This window comes from Dioscorea cayenensis, chromosome 5, assembly GCF_009730915.1.
Source record: "Dioscorea cayenensis subsp. rotundata cultivar TDr96_F1 chromosome 5, TDr96_F1_v2_PseudoChromosome.rev07_lg8_w22 25.fasta, whole genome shotgun sequence".
Classification (NCBI taxonomy): domain Eukaryota; kingdom Viridiplantae; phylum Streptophyta; class Magnoliopsida; order Dioscoreales; family Dioscoreaceae; genus Dioscorea; species Dioscorea cayenensis.
The window spans coordinates 31,753,352-31,773,410 of record NC_052475.1 but is presented as its reverse complement, the minus strand read 5'-3'; the positions used below and the strand labels follow the sequence as shown (position 1 = coordinate 31,773,410).

Below are 20,059 nucleotides of genomic sequence, written 5' to 3'. Positions count from 1 at the left end.
AATATAAATTATTTGAGGTATTAATTTTTCGGTTGTGTAAGTGACTTGTTCTTTTTGTTAAAAAAATAATAAAAAATAGCTTGATCAATCATACAAGTAAAAACTTATATTATGGTTTTACGGTAGATAATAAAATATTATATTAAAAAAAAACTATAAAAATAAAGAGAAATAAGGAAGCTAGCATCTCATGGGCTATTGTATATTAAATAGAAAGAAAAGCCCAAAAAAATGGTTGTTATTTATATGAGTTTTCACATTGATAGATGAGTTAAAGAGATACAATTAATTTGTAAATATTTTATTAGAAGTGAAATTTTAATAATTATTTACATTAATAATACTATTTTCTAAATTACTCCCTAATATCTAGTAAAAATTATGAAATAAAATTTCTAATTAATATATATGAAATAAAGTTAAAAAAAAAAAAACCAAAATACACAAATAAAACCAAATCCTAGCCGTTTATTTTCATTGAGATGTGTACCCAAATATCTTGTTATCCTTAGCAAAAATCCAATCCAATGTTGAGAGTGTGCCCAAAGAACAAGCATGAGCTGTGCTCACTCCCTCTTCTTCAACTTCCCCATCCTTCAATCCTTCTCCTCTAATGGAGTTCATAATGCCATCAATTTCTCATCTTCTTTTTCTTCTCTCCCTTCTCTCTTTATCTCCAACTTGCAATTCACTGCAGCTTGTTTCAATGGTGTTCACAGTGGAAAGAGGGCCTCTTCCTTCTCAAGCTTGGCAAGTAGGCATTTATTTCTTGTTTGACGCTGTTGTGTGGTTTATCTTCTGTTTTACTGGTTGTTGACGCTGCTGCTTTTGATTTGGTTTTAGTCATTTGGCCATGTTTCATTTATTTGTAGATGTTTGTGTTCCAAAGATTGGATTTTTATCTTTGGTGTTAGATTCGATTGTGGTGTTGGAGTTCTTTTCTCGTATTTGGAATAATTTATGTGCGTTTTTTGCCGCCAAAAAAGCACCCATTTGGTATTCTCTGGTGTTGTGGATTTTATTTTCTCTTTCTATTTGTTGTTGATCCTTCTTTTGCTTCAGTTTGAACTAATTCCGTGGGTTTTTGTGTTCTAAATATTGAATTTTTCATGGTGTTATATTTGACTGTGGTTCCGGATCCACTTTCGTTTGCTTCATTCTTTGTATCATGGATATTTGTTTGGAATAATTGTTGCTTCATTTGTGAGTGCCTGTGTTCTAAAAATTGTTGCTTTTGATTGTGAACAATGCACGGTAACCATGTGTCCTCTTTGTATATCATAGACTTTCTCCTCCTTTCCAAGACTAAATGTGATTGCTTTCATTTCTCTCATATTATGATAACACTTTCTTTCAATATCACTGAAATATAAATCACAATTTGTGATTGCATGTATGTCAATTGAAACATGTCATGACTCTGATTGCTACATTTTCCTTCCTCACTGCAAAATTCGATATCAAATATTTTTCCAAATAAATTCCTATTTTCGAATCGTTTCTGTGTAACTAATATAGAAGAGCTTTAGATTGCATGGGAAGTGAGGTTGCCTCTGTGGACAAAGAACCTGAGGTTGAAGTTGCAAAAGGTTACACCATGACCCAATTGTGTGACAAGATGATAGAATACTTCATGAATGAGAAACCAAAGACAAAAGATTGGAGGAAGGTCTTGGTATTTAGGGATGAGTGGAAGAAGTATAAAGATAGTTTCTATAAACGTTGCCAAGTGCGTGCTGATGCTGAGCAAGATATAGCGATGAAGCAAAATCTAGAAGGACTTGCTAGAAAAATGAAAAAGGTAAAGAGTATTGTAGCTTCACCAGAAGTGGCCTATATAAATTTAGTCCTCTGTGGCTGTTTATATGATATAATTTACATATGTTTTTTCATCCCTGCTTGATGCTGTTCATTTTTAGCGGAAGATGTTGTCCTCTATTTCATGGATATTTGTTCCAAGTAATTAATGCAAATTCTAGTCTGATAACTTGAATTTCAATCATTGTTGTCCTGATGTTTGGTTTAAAATTGCAGATAGACGATGAAATAGAGAGACATATGGACCTTCTCAGAGAGATACAGGACAATCCCTTGGATATTAATGCTGTTGTTGCCAGACGGCGCAAGGATTTTACTGGAGAATTTTTTTACCAACTGACTGCACTTTCAGACACATATGATAGTCTGGAAGACAGAGATTGTAAGAAAGTTAAATTTTTTTCAATGAGCATTCTGCTTAAATCACTGAATAAAACTGTATCTCAAACTCCAAAAGTTTATTCATATTTATCTAGTTAGCCAATTGTGTTTATTTAAACTACATGAAACTAGGGCATTTGTCCCCAGTGAAACTTCCTTTAGTGTCCTGCTCATTAGACTTTTTGCATGTTCATGAGCAGCAATGTCCAGGCTTGGGGCTAAATGCTTATCTGCTGTCTCTACATACGACAATGTGGTAGATCAATTGGAGACACTTGATGGTGCTCAATCTAAATTTGATGATATATTGGATTCTCCATCACTAGATATGGCTTGCGAAAAAGTCAGGAGCTTAGCTAAGGCAAAGGAACTTGATTCAACCTTGATTCTTCTAATAAACGGAGCTTGGGCAGCAGCAAAAGAGTCTCCGACAATGAAGAATGAGGTCATTACTAAATTATAGTTTAAAATCTTCATATCTTGCAGTTCAACTATAGAAACTTCAATAATCAAGTAGATTTTTGAAGGCATAAAACATACTGTAAGAAATCAACCCTTAAATTTTTATCAATGGCACATGATGGAGAATTATAACAAGATATATTTTCTTTTTTTGAGACTCTTTTGTAGATCTTGTTGCTTAAGCTTTTAATAACTAATCTGAATTCTTTGAAGATTCATTTTAAATTTAGAGAATCATTTTGCTGTGTTTAAAATGATACTGATATCACAGATTACTGCAATGGTTTGATATCGTGCAGGTTAAAAACATCATGTATCATATATATAAAGCAACACAAAAATCTCTCAAAAGCATTGTGCCACAGGAAATTAAGTTCCTTAAGCACTTGTTGAACATCGAAGATCCAGAAGAGAGATTTTCTGCACTTGCTACCGCTTTCTCACCTGGGAGTGAACATGAAGTCAAGGATCCTGATGCTTTTTACACGTTAGTGAACTTGAACTCTTTTAACCAATCATTTCAATTAGGAACCAAGTTCATTACCAAAAGTTTCTCTAGTAACCAGGGTTAAATGATACTCCATTCCACTTACTTTATAGAGCTTATTCTTCAATGCTCAAGTGCAATGCTATATTATGTAAGTTTTAGAAATCTATGTAGTTATAATTTATGCCATTGATTAGGAAACCCTAAATGGGAAAGAAAAACTATTATCCACAAACATATATATATATTTATAAATATATACATTACTTGTTCTATCTGTCTAGCTAATATTACTTGTCTCTCTTCCTCTCTTTCCCTCTTTAAACCCTAAACGTAAGAGATAAAAAAACATCCATTATTTAGAACATGTATGATGATATTATAAGTTCTCCTAGATTTCCTAATTTTAGTTCTCCGCCTTTTCTTTAGAACATGTATGTAATTGAAGTTGGCTTTCAATCATAAAGGTATATTAACAATTACATTGGAAGGGAAAAACTGTTATTTAGGACATGCATGCATGCATGCGATTACAAGCTCTGTTTGGTGAGCTAACATTAGTTCTCTCTCTCACTCTCTCTTATCCATATGTATGTGTTCACATTTAGAACACCAAAAGAGCTGCATAAATGGATCAAGATCATGCTTGATGCTCACCAGATGAACAAAGAGGAATCCGACATGAAGGAAGTCAGAGAAATGAGTGATCCCATGGTCATCCAGAGACTTTTCATACTCAAGGAAACGATCGAGGAAGAGTACATGAAGCGAACTCCTTCAGGAATTGAAGAATCTAAACCCGAGGACTCCAAATCTCAGGACAATGTCAATCAGAAGGATGATGATGATGAAGAAGAATATATCTGAATGAGGCAGTGTTGTCTAAGAACAGTTTTGGCAGACTTTCACTAGCAGTAGCTTACTCCAAAGATGAACTTTTTCAAAATAATTGTAACAATAGAAGATTGAAAATCTTGGCTGTAAATGGTTTCCGGGATGGTATTCCAAAGAGATGTGTATGTAAAACTTGCTGTATTCTATGTTTTATTTCAAGTCATGGACCATTATTTACAAAACACCAGCGCTTGAGCTTCTTTTTGTTGTTTTAGTTGCTGTTTCGGTGTACTTTAATCTGGACCAATGTTGTTATATTTATTATTAATGTTAATTGGCCGGCTAAAGGATAAGGCTAATGAAGCAATTATTTTAAGGAAAAATTGGTTATAAACTCCTCAAAAGTTCTATAATTATATATTTACCCTCAGAAAAAACATAATTGTATATATACCCTTGAAAATTATAGGTAATTGTGAATATGTCTTTACTAATAGATTCCGTTAACAGAAGTTAATCAAACTTTATTAATTATGGTTATAACTTTTATTAAAATATATAAAAAGTCTAAAATAACCCTCACACAACTTCATTTTATAATAAAAACAAATGGTCATTTTATATATCTGTTGTTTGTTAATAAATGGTTTTTCAACTAATTTGAACCCCAAAGGTATATATGCAATTATATAAATTATTCAGGGGTATGTATTCGATTATCTTTTACTCAGGGGTAAATATACAATTTTAAAATTATTCAAGGGTACACCTGCAAAAGGCCCTTTGTTTAAAACCCCAATATTTTAAAAGTCTCATTTTTTAGATTTTTTTAATTAAAATTTTAAAAATTCAAAATTTTGAAGGATTTTCAATAATTATTGTAGTCAATGTTATATAATCTTAGTTAATTTTTAAAAATTTAAAATTATACGGTAAGATATTAAATATTTTTATTTTAATACTTAATTAGTCTCCTATCCTCTCTAGCTAACTATGCAAAATTCTATTCTTATCCTTGAAATGGTTTTTTCATTCATTTGTTTCTCTCAAAGTAATATAATATTTATTTTTTTAATTATAAATGAGAGCTTTTGTAGTTTTTATATTGTTATTATTATTATTATTTTTATATATTTTTACTTTGTTAAGTTTTGTTCACAAATTTTAAATATATCCCTTCATCACGAGTTTAGCAACATGTAAAAAGATAAACAAGCATCTCAAATATGTATTTATTAAAATAAAATCTAAATTAAAATTAATTTTTATTAAATAAATTAAAGGGGTTATTCTAAAATTCTGCTTAAGGCTTCTAATTACCTTAAGCCGCCCCTGATGTTAATATAATATATGCTAATAGAATTGAATAATATTTATGATAATTTGAAGAGTTCTTTGACTTAAGGACCTCACTTGAGGCACGAGCTTGACTTAAACTATCGCAATGATCCATTCATGCTTGCCAATTGGTTTGTATGCGTAAGGGCTTATTTGGTGTTAATTTTTCAAACTTTATTTTAATTAAAGAAAAAATTAAAATTAAACCTGCTATTGAAAATTGGACTAGAAGAGGAAAACATCAAGAAAAAACATTATTTATTCCAGTAGATTAAAGATTGAATATTGGATTAGAAACGGAAAACATCATTTATCCAAATTAGATTTTAAAAAAATCAATATAATAAAAATAATTTATTCCAGCTGAATTTGAATCGGAATACACATAAATAATAGGGTGTTGGTTACAAAATTTGCTTCTTTATATTTATAATCATTCCATATAAGGTGAAAACCTCACAAAAACCCCTAATTTACCCTTTGTTTGGTTTAAAGGGGGAGGGGGAAAGAGGAGGGTGGGGAGTGAGAGAAAGATAAAAAGAGAGAAGAATGGAGGATTTAAAAAAAATTATGTTTAGTTCGATGGAGGAGTAACGTATTGTTATTATTGTTATTATTATTATTATTATTATTATTATGTTAGAAGAAGTGAGGAGGAGTAAGGAGAGATATAATGTGTATTTTATTAATTTTCCCTTTAATATGAAATTAATCATAATAATTTGTTTATACATATTTAGGATTATTTTGTACAAACTTTGTTAATATTAATATTAATATTAGTAATAATATTATTTATATAATTATCCTTTTTTAAATTTGTATGTTATTATTATTATTTTAAAAAAAATTATTATTATTAATCTTTACACATTAAAAAAATACGAGAAAAAGATAATATGAAAGGTGAAATTAAGTTTTAAAAGGTATTATGGTAATTTCTCAAATTGATGAAGGATAATTTGATCTTTTCATAGAAGTTTAACTACTAAATTTTTTTTTAATACCTGTATTTGAAGAGATGGGATGTGAGGAGTTTGGAAAGATGTTTTTCCTCCTCCTCTTTGCTCCCCCCAACCAAACACACTTCCCTCCTCTTAACTCAGCTCACCTGAGTCAACCCTCCAAAATCCCACAACCAATTAAGTGGTTAGCATAACTTATCCTGAGGATTTACTGTTTGATTTGTCAAAAAGCAAAAATAGACCATACTTATCCTGGGGTTTACTACAGCTATTACCCATTCCAAATCAAATTGGGAATGATATTGCCATGGACTTTATTGTGGGATTGCCAAGGTCTAAAGGCTATACAGTTATATATGTTGTCATTGATAGGCTGTCAAAATTCGGATATTTTATTCCATTACAGTCTGATTTTGATAGCAAAATTGTGGCAGAGGCTTTTATTCACGATGTGCTGAACTACACAGACACAGAGTTCCAAAATCAATAATGAGTGACAGAGACAGCAAATTTATAAGTAAATTTTGGCAGCATCTATTCAAAGCAATGGGAACTACTTTATCAATGTCTTCCTCTTACCATCCACAAACAGATGGTCAATCCGAAGCTCTTAATAAGTGTTTATAAATGTACTTGCGATGCTTTGTTTCAGACAATCCTAAAGCATGGGTCCAATTGTTGCCGTGGGCACAATTTTGGTACAATAGGGCTTATCACAGCAGTGCTGAAATAACACCATTTTAGGTGGCATATGGCAGAGATCCCCCACAATTGCTCACTTATTACTCTAATGAAAATGATGCTCCTGAGGTCACTACTTTACTTCAACAAAGTGACAGTCATAGCACAATTGAAGAAGAATCTACTTAGAGCTCAAACCAGGATGAAAAACATGGCAGATAAGAAAAGAAAATAAGTTTTTTTTTTTTTAGGAAGGTGATTGGGTATTGGTGAAACTGCAACCATATAGGCAGCATTCAGTTGCTTTGAGGAAAAAAAAAAAAAATCAAAAAAAAATCAAAAACTTGGTATGAGATACTTTGGTCCATCTAAAGTTCTGCAGAAAATTGGAACTGTGGCTTATAAATTGCAATTACCTCCTGAAGCTCGTTTACATCCGGTATTTCATGTCTCTGTGCTTAACAAGTGTCAAGGAGATGCTCAATCTTTTTCTTCACACATTCTATTGCCATTGATCACGTTGGAAGAAGGTCCAATTTTACAATTATTGGCTATTTTTCAGACTAGATCAATTTTTTGTAATGGTGAAGAAGTAAGACATGCATTAGTACAATGGAATCAGCTATTATCTTCATTATTAGAACAATTTCCAAATTGATCTGAGTAATTCCTTGGAGTGATTTGGATTTCCAATTAGATCTGAAGCTTAATTGTTGTTGATTCTCATTTCAGTAGTGAATGAACACAATCTGTGAAAGTTCTTATTGAAATCTGAATTTCATTGAATTGCTAATTCAGTAGAGAGATGGGTTCATTTATTACATTATGCTTTTGTGACATTTAATGATAAGAAAGATGCTTTAGCTGCTATTAAAGAGTTTGAAGGTATGATATGCTATTGTTATTCCAAATTCTTAACTCGCCAACATACAAATCTTTAACTTTTACTTCATATCAAGCCTCAGAAATGGTGTACTTGTTCTGTATTTGGTCCATGCTTCTGAAAACCTTTATAATTTTCCTTTTTGCCTCAACATTATGAGAGAATACAAGCAACTTAAAGTAGTTGAACTCTTTCATTTCATGTAAAATATTGCTGGTTTTTAAAGATCAAGTGTATAACCTTTCTTCTTCTTTCGTTTAACCTTCACAGTACTACAGGACCCACCCAGTTGTAAACAAATGAACAGAATCATTTGCTCTGGTTGTTCATAATTTATTGATGTCATCTCAGCTTCAAGAATACATGCCTGCTACTTTCTATCATGCACTAGTGTTTATGGAATCTTTTGATGCTTGCTCTGTCAATTATCAACTTTGGTTGCCTTACTAACAAATTCTACCGTGGATTTTCTGTGAGGCATTCTGTCAATCTCTAGTTTTTGAGGTTCTTTAGTATGCCTTAACACCCAAAATTCATATCTTGTCATTGCCTCTGGACTAATCTGTAGCCAGGTAATTTTTCCTAGATATTGCTGCCTTGGGTTGTCTCTTTGCTGTTGGTTTGATCATTGCCGAGTGATTTTTCAAATAATCTGGACTTTCAATCCTAGCCCTGCATTATTTGGATGGAAATTTCTGGGAAATTTTGCTCTACCAGTTCTCAGGATTTTTCGTAGAGAAAGGCAAAAACCTGGCAGGGGGCGTCGTGAGCGAGGCTCAGCGTCGAGCCCATACGCCTCACCTGCAGTGAGCTATGAGGTTCGATCCCGGGTCCTCCCCGAAACGAACACTTTACGCAAGGGTCCCGATGTTAATTGATCCAAAGGCCGTTGGCCAGTTCTCAGGATTTTGATAGGCAGAGTTTATTTCATGCGCTTTGCATTCATCTGGCTCTTGTTTTTTTTTTTAAAAAAAAAGGTGGATAATATTATCTTGCTCTTGTAAGTTAGAAGATAAAAATCATGTAAATCAGTAAAAATTGGACCTTGTAATAAATTGAATTGAACCGATCTGAACTTCTTTTTAGGTCTTTCTGATTTACATGAATTTTTTTATATACCATGTTATAATTTTTTTTAAAAAAAATTAATTGTGTATTAAAATTATTTTATATAATATTTATTTTTATAAAATACGACAAATACATATATAATCATCAGATATGTGCAGGATCCTGTGCAGTGCTCACACAGCAAGCAATTAGCATGCCACCTGTCACCTGGCCGGTAAGGGATTGGGCTGTTATCCGATATCCTTTTATTAGACTGAACGAATTCATGCTCAAAAATACGTATTAGTCCCTGCAAAATATTACTCCAGTAATCTTTTAATTTGAACATTCATTAGGTGTTGATTGCAAAATTTCTGATTCCTATTTTATTTATGTAACATTTATCAACTCCATCTATGATCTATCAAACGAAAACCCTATTCTCACTTCACGAGCACTGACGTCAATCGCCCTTGAATTGTTCTTCTTCGCTGAGGTATTCTTCTTCGATCGACTAGAAAATTCTAGATCGATTTCAAGAATGTTTTTTTTAATCTTTTGTTATATATATGCCTTTTGTTGTCGTTCTTGTTCCTGATTATGAAACGGAATTGATGATTTGTTAACATCTTGATGAGTATATCCCTTGAATTTCTCGTCGGTGATGAAATTAGTGTTTTCTTAAATATTTTTTAATGCAAGATTTGCAAGATTTCTTCTCAAATGTTGTCGGAATCTTGATTGATTTACAGATTAGGGTTTTTGTTTGTTCGGCGTTGAATATTCAATGGCGAAAAGATATTTTATTCGTACTTCCTTGTTCCGTAGGTTGCGGAATATATATATAATATATATATTTTCCCTTGCCCCAAAATTTATTATACAATTGGAGTTCAATTATTAATTTGTTCCAAAATTTCTTAAAATTGATTAATCAAATGGATTATTGAGAATTAGAGTTGTTTCTATTAAGTTGCCTTGCATCTCTATTAAGTTGTCTTGCTTCTCTGGTTGGTGTAATACAACTAATCATTATTAACATGCTTTAGGATGGTAATGGCTCGAGTATATGTTGGGAACTTGGATCCACATGTCACAGAAAGAGAACTAGAGGATGAATTCCGCGTTTATGGTGTACTTAGAAGGTAAAATGCTGAAAATTATCTCAAATTACGTGAAATTCTGCTTTTTTCCATGTTTACTGAAGCTTGTAGTATCACTTTTGCTTTAAGTCCCTCAAATGGATCAGTACTGATGTTGCAGATTTACACTATGGGAGTAGGTTATTATAATACCAAAGTTCTGATAACCAAATGTTTTTATATGTCGATTTTTGGCTTTTTTTTTTTTATTATTTATTTAGGTTGTGGTAATGTGATTTACACTTTCTGTTTATTGGATATAGTGTTTGGGTTGCTCGAAGACCTCCTGGTTATGCTTTTATTGAATTTGATGATAGGAGAGATGCTTTGGATGCTATTGATGGACTTGATGGTATGATATGCTATATGTTTCCAATTTTTTTACCCACCAGCATCCAAATCATTGGATTTTATTTCATTTCAAGCCTAAAAAATTGTATGCCTCTTCTATGTTGAACAGGCTGCTTTTATCTTTTATGCTTCTTTAGATGAGTGCTTTTGCGCATAACAAGATTTAGTCCATGTTCCCTAGAGAGTTTATAATGCTTATTTTTGTTTCTCTATATTTTAAGATAATATATAAACAGTTCATATTAGTTGAATCCTTTTATTGTGTAAAAAGTTACGGGGTTTAAGTATCTAGTGTATGTCTTCTGTTGTTTGCTTTTAACCACCTTTGCACTACGGGATCTTGTTGGAAACCAATAAAAAAAAAAGGTCTGGTTGCTCATCATTTATTAATGTTGCTTCAGCTTCAAAAATACATGTGTGCTTCTATCTATCATTTTCTAGTTGTGGGGTTCTTTGGTGCTTGCTTTATCAATTATCAATGATTACAGTTGGTTGCCTTTCACAAATTCCACTGTATGTTTTCTCTGGAATATTCTGCCATCTGTAGTTTTGGAGGTTCTTTCATACACTGTATGACCCATTATTCATTTCTTGTGTCTGCGCCTCGACTCCCTAATGCTGGATTAATCAGTTTGAAATGATTTCCTAGTTTGGTTCAAATAAGCGGGACCTTGAATCCGAAAATTACATTATCTGGATGGAAATTGCTTCTTATGGGAACTTTTGCTTGACCTGTTCTCTGGCCAAAATATAGGGCAGGGGTTTGAATTGGCTGAGTTTAACAAAATCTGTGCTGCGAAAGCATCTGTATCATGCCTTTTGCTCTATCTTTCTCTGGTTAGTTAATGAGATTTTTCTTGCCAAACAAATGGGGCATTTTGTTTTACAGGGAAGAATGGCTTGCGTGTGGAGATGTCGCATAACTCAAGGGCCGATGGTCGCGGTAGACGTTCCCTTAGTGATGACTTGAATTGCTATGAATGTGGTGAACCAGGTCATTTTGCTCGTGAGTGCCGCTTGCGAATTGGTCCTGGAGGATTTGGTAGTGGAAGACGCAGGAGCCCTAGCCCTCGTTACAGCAGGGGCCTTAGCCCGCACTACCGCAGGAGTCCTAACCCTCGATACCGCAGGAGCCCAAGCCCTCGTTACCGCAGGACCCCTAGCCCTCAGTACCGCAGGAGCCCTAGCTATGGGCACAGGTAAGATGATGGTTTTGTCATCTGTTTTGTCTTTTGTTTTTATCCATTTCACTTTAATGCTTCAATATTTGGTCACATTTGTTGATACTTTCTCGTATTCTGTTTGCCTTCTTTGTCAATCATGCAAATTTTCCTTCCGTTAATTTTCTTGAATTTATTTTGAGGTTAATTGTGAAGGCATGGCTTCTTTAGCTAAACTTAATGTTACTGCAGAAGCTACAGTCCAGAAAGAAAACCTTCACGATATCACAGCTATTCACCTGAACGTGGGCGAAGTTACAGCCGGTCACCCTCTTATCACTCTTATCACATGAATGGGTTGGGAACCAACTCTGTTCTGTCATCTAGACTAATGAAAACTTAAATCCTAGGCACCCCATGATTTCTATGTGCTATTTTTACCATGTGTTCATTTTAATCGATGCCTACCTGCCAGGGACAAGCTTTACGCCCGAAGTCGGAGCTGAAGTGCACTACCATGACTACAAGAATATGACATGCAAGAAGAAATGAAACTTTTTGGTTGCTATAGTCTTCTTTCCTGGAACTCGACTGTTTACATTGTTGAAGTAAGTAGTTGGATGATATTTGCCTATGGACAAAGTGGTTAACTTTGACAGTGGTGCTTGTGAACTCATTGCCTTAGTTTGAGAACTCTCATCAGCTTGCTGTCATTTGGAGAGGTTACCTTTTCTACTCTATAATATTTAACTTAAATTCATAGATATAATAGCCAGTTTCATGATATTACAGAATTGAATTACATACTGCATGCTTTAATGTTGATGGTTATGAACATCTTACAAGAACATACCCATTTTGTGTTTGTTGTGAGGTGCGGTGCTGCCGTGCTGTTAAAAGCCTCAAGGTTGGCACCCATCGGATGACCTGCTCTCCTAAATGACTCTGGTTCTTCTCTACATGTGTCTTCACGTCTTCCACCTGGCATGCCAATAATTGAAAACCTAGAAGTTGCACAAAGCACAACTAGAATCGTGCCTCTGCAACAACTTAGTATCACAAATTTGCTTAGTTGTTGTATAAGGGCAACAAAGTTTAAGATAAGGTAAATGGCATATACTTGGGGGTTGATATGGAGTACTGACTGGACCCCTCAAAACTGGTAGTAAGCTATATTAAAAACAAGATTCAAGAAATGGTTATAAATTTTACTTGCAGGCTGGTGTTTGGTATGAATTAATTACATGTTGATAATTTTCCTGCCATGAATCTTAATATAATTTCCATCATATTTTATCAGAGAATTAGTATGCCAATAGATGGAGTTACTTTAGTATGTTCTCAAGGTTGGTCTGACTGGATTACATACTATCTTGGTAAATCAGGGAGAACTATTGGTTAAAAGATTTCATATTACTTTGGTAAATTAGGAAAAAACATTGGTTATTGATCCTTAATTATCTAAGGAGTAGCTGACTGAGGTCCCGTGAAATGTTTTTGGAGCAAGGAAAAACATTGGTTATTGATTATCTTCATTTTTTTTTTTTTTTTAAAGCATGAATTTCAATGTTTTCAGCAATTATATTTAGTGTTCTGTCTATTTATATCTTCTTGGATAATGTCCTTTTTTTTTTCCTAGATTAATGATATTGATTAAATAGGGTCATAGCTTTTTTTTATCTTTGGAATTTCTGTTTTTGAAGTAATGAGGATGAGCTATGAATTAAAATGATTATCCTGGGTTTAGTTGTCAAACAATGTTAAACTTGTACCAATCTTCTGTGATATGGATTTTAAAGGTGGTTAGGTTAGTTTTAGTTTCTTCAGAGTAAGACTTCTTTTCTTTTTTTTATTTTTTATTTTTTATTTTACGGTAAAATGGAAACGTTAATTTTGATGTAGCTGACAAATCGTTTAATCCTGCTTCATTTTGTTAATAAGTTTGCAGCATTTGAAACGGTTGGATATAAAAAGGGGGATGATTCTCATTAAAGTTACAGTAGATCCAAATGAATTCTCGACTATTTTTGTAAAATTTTAAATTTTCCTCAAGCTCCATTTCTTTAAAAAATGGGGCTAGGGCAAGATGTTAGTACCTGGTTGGTTAATTGGCTTATTGATACCTGGTTTTTTGTATAGGGTTCTTATTTCAAATAAGTTTTAAGATTAAAAACCTATGTAAGATGAGGGTAAGATGTTGAGTTTGTAAGTATATTCCACGTCTAGTCCTATCTTTAATTTAAGCTTTAAATGGGGATATTTATTGCTTAATGTCAAAAAAAAAAAAAAAAAATTAATAAATTAGTGGTTTATTTATTTATTTATTTTTTTAAGTGAGTTACATTTTATTCTTTTAAAACGTTTACATTATCAATAGGATTTATCCCAAGAAAAAAAATGCTTAACTTTATTAAAAATAAGATTTAAATTGTGCAATGTAAAATTATACGTAAGGTATGTCTCTGTTAAATTTATTTAAGTATTCTCTTGAAGGGCTATACATTCATTTTTGTTTTTCCTTATTTTCGTTGAGATAAAATAGAAGCTTGAATAATTTTTTTGAAAATTAGGATAAATTAAAGTAGTTGTCCAAAAATTACTCCACAAAGAGAAAGCAATCCGGAAATTGATAAGGTTCACTCTCTATATATGAATAAGAATTTACCTTAAGTATATAAAAATAATGAATGAAACCTAATAAGATCCATATGAATGAAACCTACTAAGATCCATATGATCTCTTAAAGCAGCTTTAAATACCAATGATCTAAAAAATTATCAATGATTAAGTGATCTATTGGTATGTGGATCCCTATTAAAACTTTTCACAAGTTTAAATAATGAGTGAGAAGCATATTATTAGGAGTGTGAGTTCGTAGTTGTATGTGAATGATTCCAATGTCTATGTATGTACAGATCTCGCTCCTACTTGCTCTGCTGAAGCGTGTGCATGCCCGTGTCTTTTTTAGCGATCTTGCCGCTCATCTTAGCAAATCAATGACCCAAAAATCGTAAATAATTAATCAATATGATTAGAAGCCAATGATCCTCTTTTCAAAGGATGGCAAACAAAATGCAGCAGAATGGATATTGGAAAAAGAGGGGTAAATGTCTTGAGTGCATTCTACTCTATTGTCAATTTTCACTTTGAGCATCAAGCTTCAATTTATATCATTTCAGTTACTTAACTTCAATTTGATTTCACTAGGAAAATACCAAAGGGTTTTCAAAAGGGATATGATGACGTGGTTGTGAGAATTGCTCGTCAATAGCAATTCGGCTCATCATCAACTAACGTGTACATGCCACATTATCAACAATGCTCACGTGGTCACTTATTATGTATACGTGGACATTGTTGATTTGCATAATAAGTGACTATGTGAACATCGTTGATGGCATGGCATGTAAGCATAAGTAAACAATGGGACAAATTGCTACTAACAAGGCAATTCCGACAGCCACATTATCAAATTCCTTCAATAAACCCCTTGGTACTCTCTTAGTGAAACAAAATTAAAATTGGGTATTAAAAATGATATAAATTGAAGTTTGATATTCAAAATGAAATTTGATTATATTACCGTATCCACACAAGATATTTACCCAAAAAGAGTGGGTAAAAAAAAAAACACAATCACAAATATGATCAAAAAGAGAATTCTGCTCCTGTTCTTTGTTTATGTTTATTAAAAACGGATTTCTGGTGAATGATGTGGCATATATAACACAATAGTTCTTTGTATTTCTTGAAAATAATCAATGCTTGCATAAGAAAATATGATCAAATTTAATAAACATAAACAAAGAACAGAAGCAGAATTCTCTCAATAGCTTTCCTTCTTGAAATTACCCCCCCTCCCTTCCTTCTCTCTCTCTCTCTCTGTGGGAGCAATCCATTGGTAGTTGTTCTCAACTTGAGTCAATTTGCATCTCCTTGGTTCTCCCTTTTATTAATAAGAGCATGCTTTTGAATTGACTAGTTGGAATAGTTAAAAGAGTAAACCATCTACATTTAGATCACTACAAGAAAAAGTGCTATTTGCAACACAAATAATTTAGGAATTGATCAAAAAGCTCGCTGAGGAGGTACGACTTGGCCTCGAGAGCAAAAGCTGTCTATATTTTGTCACTAATAATTTGTCATCTGCTTTTCCAGAAAAGTTGTCATAATTTCCAAGGACATCCTTTTTGGAAATTAAGTTCAGCACACTATTATTTCTTCTAAAGTTCAAAAAACAACTCCATATGAAACAGAGAAGTTGATGAAATCACAAGCAAAAATTCATGGTTATGCATGGGAAAATCGTTTGTGTTTCTCGAAAGTGTTTGAATTATGCTTCAAGTACGTATTATAGTTCAAAATGGACATCATAAGCAGGTTATTAACATTAGAAATCTCTCAAACATTTGCGGAAAATTGAAAGATGACAATATGTTTAATGTGCACACATCATTCACATTGATGTGGTATGTGATAATCAACATGATGGTCAAACAAGATAATTAACTGAAATAGCAAGAATCTTAAGAAAAGTTCATTCATTGAGTCACAACTTCAAAATACCTTTTATTCCCTAAGTTTAGATTGATCCTATTCACAAAGGATAATTGTATTAAATAAAAGATTCAAGTGTTCAACTTAAACCAGAATTTCCAATTGACCTTTTGTGGGTCATCAGTGCCAAAGTTTCTTGAATTAAAAATGTTTCTAACTAACCCAACTGCAAAATGTATCCAAGAACTAAAAAATTTATCATTTGTTAGGTGAATGCACAGTATAATATGGTATTAATGGACCCAGTCAAATTTGATTTATGAAGCATGCACAGTTCATAATATAAAAGCAGAGACTCCTCAAACTAAGCACATTGATCAAACAACAATCAAAGATGTTGGAAAATAACCAGTAAAATCTAGGATTTTATCATTTACATGTAAAAGGTGAAATAGCAAGAAAGTTCATTCATTGAATCGCAAATTCAAAATACCTTTATTCCCCCCCCCACAAAGTTTTGATTGATACTGTTCATAAAGAATAATGGTACTAAATAAAACATTCATGTGTTGAACTTGAGCCAGAATGTCCATTTGGCCTTCTGTGGGTCATGAGTGACAAAGCATATTGAATTAAAAATGTCTCTAATTAACCCAACTGAAGATTGTATCTGAGAACTAAAAAATTTATCATTTGTTAGGTGCTGGCACAGTGTATAATATGATATTAAGGGACCCAGCCTAATTTGATTTGTGATGCATGGAAAGTTCATAGTATAAAAATAGAGAACCCTCCAACAAAAGCATGTTGATCAAGAAACAATCAAAGATGTCGTAAAAAACCAGTAAAATCTAGCATTTTATCATTTAAATGAAACAAGCGATAAATCATACTAATCACAATGCATTCATTCTCTATAGACAAAGACACACAGCATTCATTCAGTATCAAAATATCAAACACATCCTACTAAGAATGAGCATCACTGACCAGAAACCCGACAACAACTCCCGGTGTGTCTCCAAGCTCAATCCCAACACCGGAAACACTACCAATTTTGCGATGATCAACACTAGTCCGGCAAATGGGGCAAATGGGACTCATCATCAGCCAAGAGTCCACACAGTGCACATGAAAACTATGTTTACAGACAGGAAGCAACCTACACTTCTCACCAATCTGAAAGCTCTCAAGACAAACAGCACAGTCCAATGTGCCGATGGCAGCAGCACCGCCACCTCCCCGAAACTCAAAACAAGGGAGTTGTTGCAAGTCATCAAGTGACAAGCCATGGTTAGTTTTCTCACAAGTGTCACCCCTTGTCATGGTACTAAGGCCTCTCCTGAAAGCCCTTCCCACAATACAAGCATGGATGAGGACTAGAACCCCAATGCCAATGAACAAGAGCACTATTGAGATGATGATAGCCATGACCATGATTTGTGTGGCAATGCTTAGAATCATGTTCCTCATTTTTTTTCTTTTTAATCCAATCTTGCTACTCCAAACCTCCAATCCAACTCATCACAAATCTAGTAACCAATATATCACCCTAACCAACAACAACAACAACAACAAACAACATGACAAACATTATCATCATCATCAACAACAACAACAGCAGCAGTAGTGGAAATTAATGAATTGAATGGATGGAAAACAAGAAAATTAGCTGAAGAAAAAGAGGAAAGGAAGAGCATTTGTGTACCTTGAAGAGGATGATGGAAGAGGAAGGTTTTGGGAGAGTGAGTTTCTGTGAACTTGTTGTGTAGCTAAAATGATTGAAGATGGGCCTATCTTTTTTTGGGAGTTGAGAAGTCACTGCTTTGAAAGTGCTTTGTATTCATTTATTTATTTATTAATTTTTTTTGTTTTAATCAATTATTTATTTACTATAAAAATAACAAAATCTTGCTGTACCACAGATCCTCTTGTCTACATCATATGAATTTTATTTATATATATATATATATAATTTATTTTAAAAGATAAATGATAAATGTTTTATTAATTTATTTTATATTCAATATATAGTAATATCTAATCATATTCATTACAGATGAGATTTTGCATTAAAAAAAAAAATATATTTATATGCAAGTTAAAATATAAAAAATTGTTAAATTAAATTAGAGAATAATGAGATATTTTAGTTCTATTTTTAGTATTAGCTTTTTGGATGGATGTTTTTTAGCTAAACTGTTTTATTTTCCCTTTAGTATTAGCTTTTTGGAGTGTTAGGAGGAGTGGGAAGGGAACCGTGGGATGGTGGGTGAATGGGCAAATCACTATCTTTATATATATATATAATTTTAAATTACAAATTTTAGTTAATATTTTTTTTAAAAAATGTATAAAATATTCATAATTTTAAAACTTTAAAAAATCATTTAAAAAAATAAATATTATAATTAATTAATTATGGTGGCAAATATTAATTAATAAATAGAAGCCCGCATCTCATTCCTTCGCTTAGAACAACCAAACACCCAAGAAAAAAAAACTATATTTATTTTTTGCACATCTTATGCAAGTCTCCATCCAACCAGTGAGATACCACCTTAATTAGAGCTTAAATACATTTTATTCAAATTTTTTTTTGAAATTTAATATGAGAGAAATATAAAGATATAAAGTGGAGGCAATTTTAAAAAAATAATTAATTTTTTATTAAATTATGTGAAATAATCAATTTTTTTGATATGTGAAATTCGGTTATTCACGACAGATAAAAAAAAATAAAAAAAATTAATGAATAAAAATATTTTTTTTTTTAATTTAAAAATCAATCATTCATTTTCTCACTTGGAAGCAAGTGAAAAGTTAATTGCTTAACTAATATATATATATATATATATATATATATATATATATATATATATATGGGAATACATCATCTAGGTAAGTCCCTAGATTTGAAATCTAGGGACGTTTTTAATCTAGCTCAGTTGGATCATCATCCAGATGGTTGATTGATTATATAAACACTGCTGACACCTTTTTACTTGTTCATCGATCATGTCTAAACATCTGTAGAGCGCGGTTTCTATCGTTTCGTAATGATAAGAGAGTCGATTTTTCATCCGAGGTAGCTTTCTATGGACATCACTAGATTTGAAATCTAGGGACGTCCCTAGATGATGGATTCTCATATATATATATATATATATATATATACTCACCTACTAAAGTTGTGGTTGGAATTTATTTGCTCAATAAAACATGAACATTCAACCCAAGTGAAGATTCAATTTCACCCATTGAATGATTAATCACTTTGAATAAAGATCGAACTTGATAAACCATACCACGTGTGAAGATATTATATAAATATATGTAATCAAATTGCTTGATTTTTTAAATTTGCATGGAAAAAACATGCATCGGGGCGGGGCCGTCACAAAACATGGGAATAACAAGCAATTATGAAAAGACACATTGTCAGCAAAAGCATGTGACTCCTTGCACCATGCCAATTTATTTCTCATTAATGCAATGCCTGGTCCTGGAGTAGGTTCTTCAAAGAATCAAAACCACTAAAAAAGTAAAAATATTCTTTAGGTATATGAGAAAGAAAATGATCCAAAGGTAAAATTAACTCTTTCTTCTTTCCTTCGCTATCACTTGACTCGAGGTGGGCACGAACCGATTAATCAGTCCGGTTCTGACCTGACAAATCTGGGTCACAGGAAGCCGAGCCCGGAACCAGCCCAGTTTCCATGATGACCCGACGGGTCGGGCCAGCCCGACGGGTTGGGCCCGCTAGATAAAATAATTAAAAAAAAAACTAAAAATTTGTAAAAATTCACAAAAAAAATATGAAAAAATTCTGAAAACTCAGAAAAAATAGAAAAAAAATCTGAAAATTTTCTAGAAAAAAATAAATTAACTAAAAATTGAGATTAAGATAAAAGTTGTTAAATAACAAAAAGTTAGTGTCATTGATGGGGTTTAAACCTAGGACCTCTCACTTAAGATAATCATATTAATCAATTGACCTACGAATTTT

General features: G+C 32.5%; 3 protein-coding genes across 4 annotated transcripts; 2 read left to right on the top strand and 1 right to left on the bottom strand.

Moving 5' to 3' along the window:
* Positions 1-535: 535 nt before the first annotated feature.
* Positions 536-4,226, top strand: LOC120260306 (uncharacterized protein At4g37920). The gene is made up of 6 exons (XM_039267735.1): positions 536-754; positions 1,530-1,801; positions 2,035-2,200; positions 2,400-2,644; positions 2,961-3,148; positions 3,757-4,226. Exons 1-6 carry the CDS (start codon positions 556-558, stop codon positions 4,013-4,015), a joined length of 1,329 nt encoding a protein of 442 aa, XP_039123669.1. The 5' UTR covers positions 536-555; the 3' UTR covers positions 4,016-4,226.
* A 4,959-nt stretch (positions 4,227-9,185) lies between these two features.
* LOC120262033 (serine/arginine-rich splicing factor RSZ23-like) lies at positions 9,186-12,769 on the top strand. Of its 2 annotated transcripts, XM_039270073.1 has the most exons (6): positions 9,186-9,395; positions 9,949-10,044; positions 10,305-10,393; positions 11,282-11,591; positions 11,805-11,909; positions 12,028-12,769. In XM_039270073.1, exons 2-6 carry the CDS (start codon positions 9,950-9,952, stop codon positions 12,056-12,058), a joined length of 630 nt encoding a protein of 209 aa, XP_039126007.1. In that variant the 5' UTR covers positions 9,186-9,395; position 9,949; the 3' UTR covers positions 12,059-12,769. The 2 variants fall into 2 exon arrangements, with proteins under 2 accessions (XP_039126007.1, XP_039126008.1); XM_039270074.1 differs by lacking the exon at positions 11,805-11,909 and having other exon boundaries at positions 9,187-9,395.
* A 4,120-nt stretch (positions 12,770-16,889) lies between these two features.
* On the bottom strand, positions 16,890-17,850 carry LOC120261784 (RING-H2 finger protein ATL74-like). Its single transcript, XM_039269769.1, has 2 exons — positions 17,759-17,850; positions 16,890-17,602 (listed from the first exon to the last, which is right to left on the bottom strand). The coding sequence occupies exon 2, from the start codon at positions 17,521-17,523 to the stop codon at positions 17,020-17,022; it is 504 nt and encodes a 167-aa protein (XP_039125703.1). The 5' UTR covers positions 17,524-17,602; positions 17,759-17,850; the 3' UTR covers positions 16,890-17,019.
* Positions 17,851-20,059: the final 2,209 nt, after the last annotated feature.

Bases quoted from the DNA above. Each gene is read 5' to 3' on its own strand.
- LOC120260306 (XM_039267735.1), top strand. From the start codon at position 556: ATGAGCTGTGCTCACTCCCTCTTCTTCAACTTCCCCATCCTTCAATCC. The intron at 1,802-2,034 runs GTAAAGAGTATT...TTAAAATTGCAG, and splicing joins TTGCTAGAAAAATGAAAAAG to ATAGACGATGAAATAGAGAG. The intron at 2,201-2,399 runs GTAAGAAAGTTA...GTTCATGAGCAG, and splicing joins TAGTCTGGAAGACAGAGATT to CAATGTCCAGGCTTGGGGCT.
- LOC120262033 (XM_039270073.1), top strand. From the start codon at position 9,950: ATGGTAATGGCTCGAGTATATGTTGGGAACTTGGATCCACATGTCACA. The intron at 10,045-10,304 runs GTAAAATGCTGA...TATTGGATATAG, and splicing joins GTTTATGGTGTACTTAGAAG to TGTTTGGGTTGCTCGAAGAC. The intron at 11,910-12,027 runs GTTGGGAACCAA...CCTACCTGCCAG, and splicing joins CACTCTTATCACATGAATGG to GGACAAGCTTTACGCCCGAA.
- LOC120261784 (XM_039269769.1), bottom strand. From the start codon at position 17,523: ATGAGGAACATGATTCTAAGCATTGCCACACAAATCATGGTCATGGCT.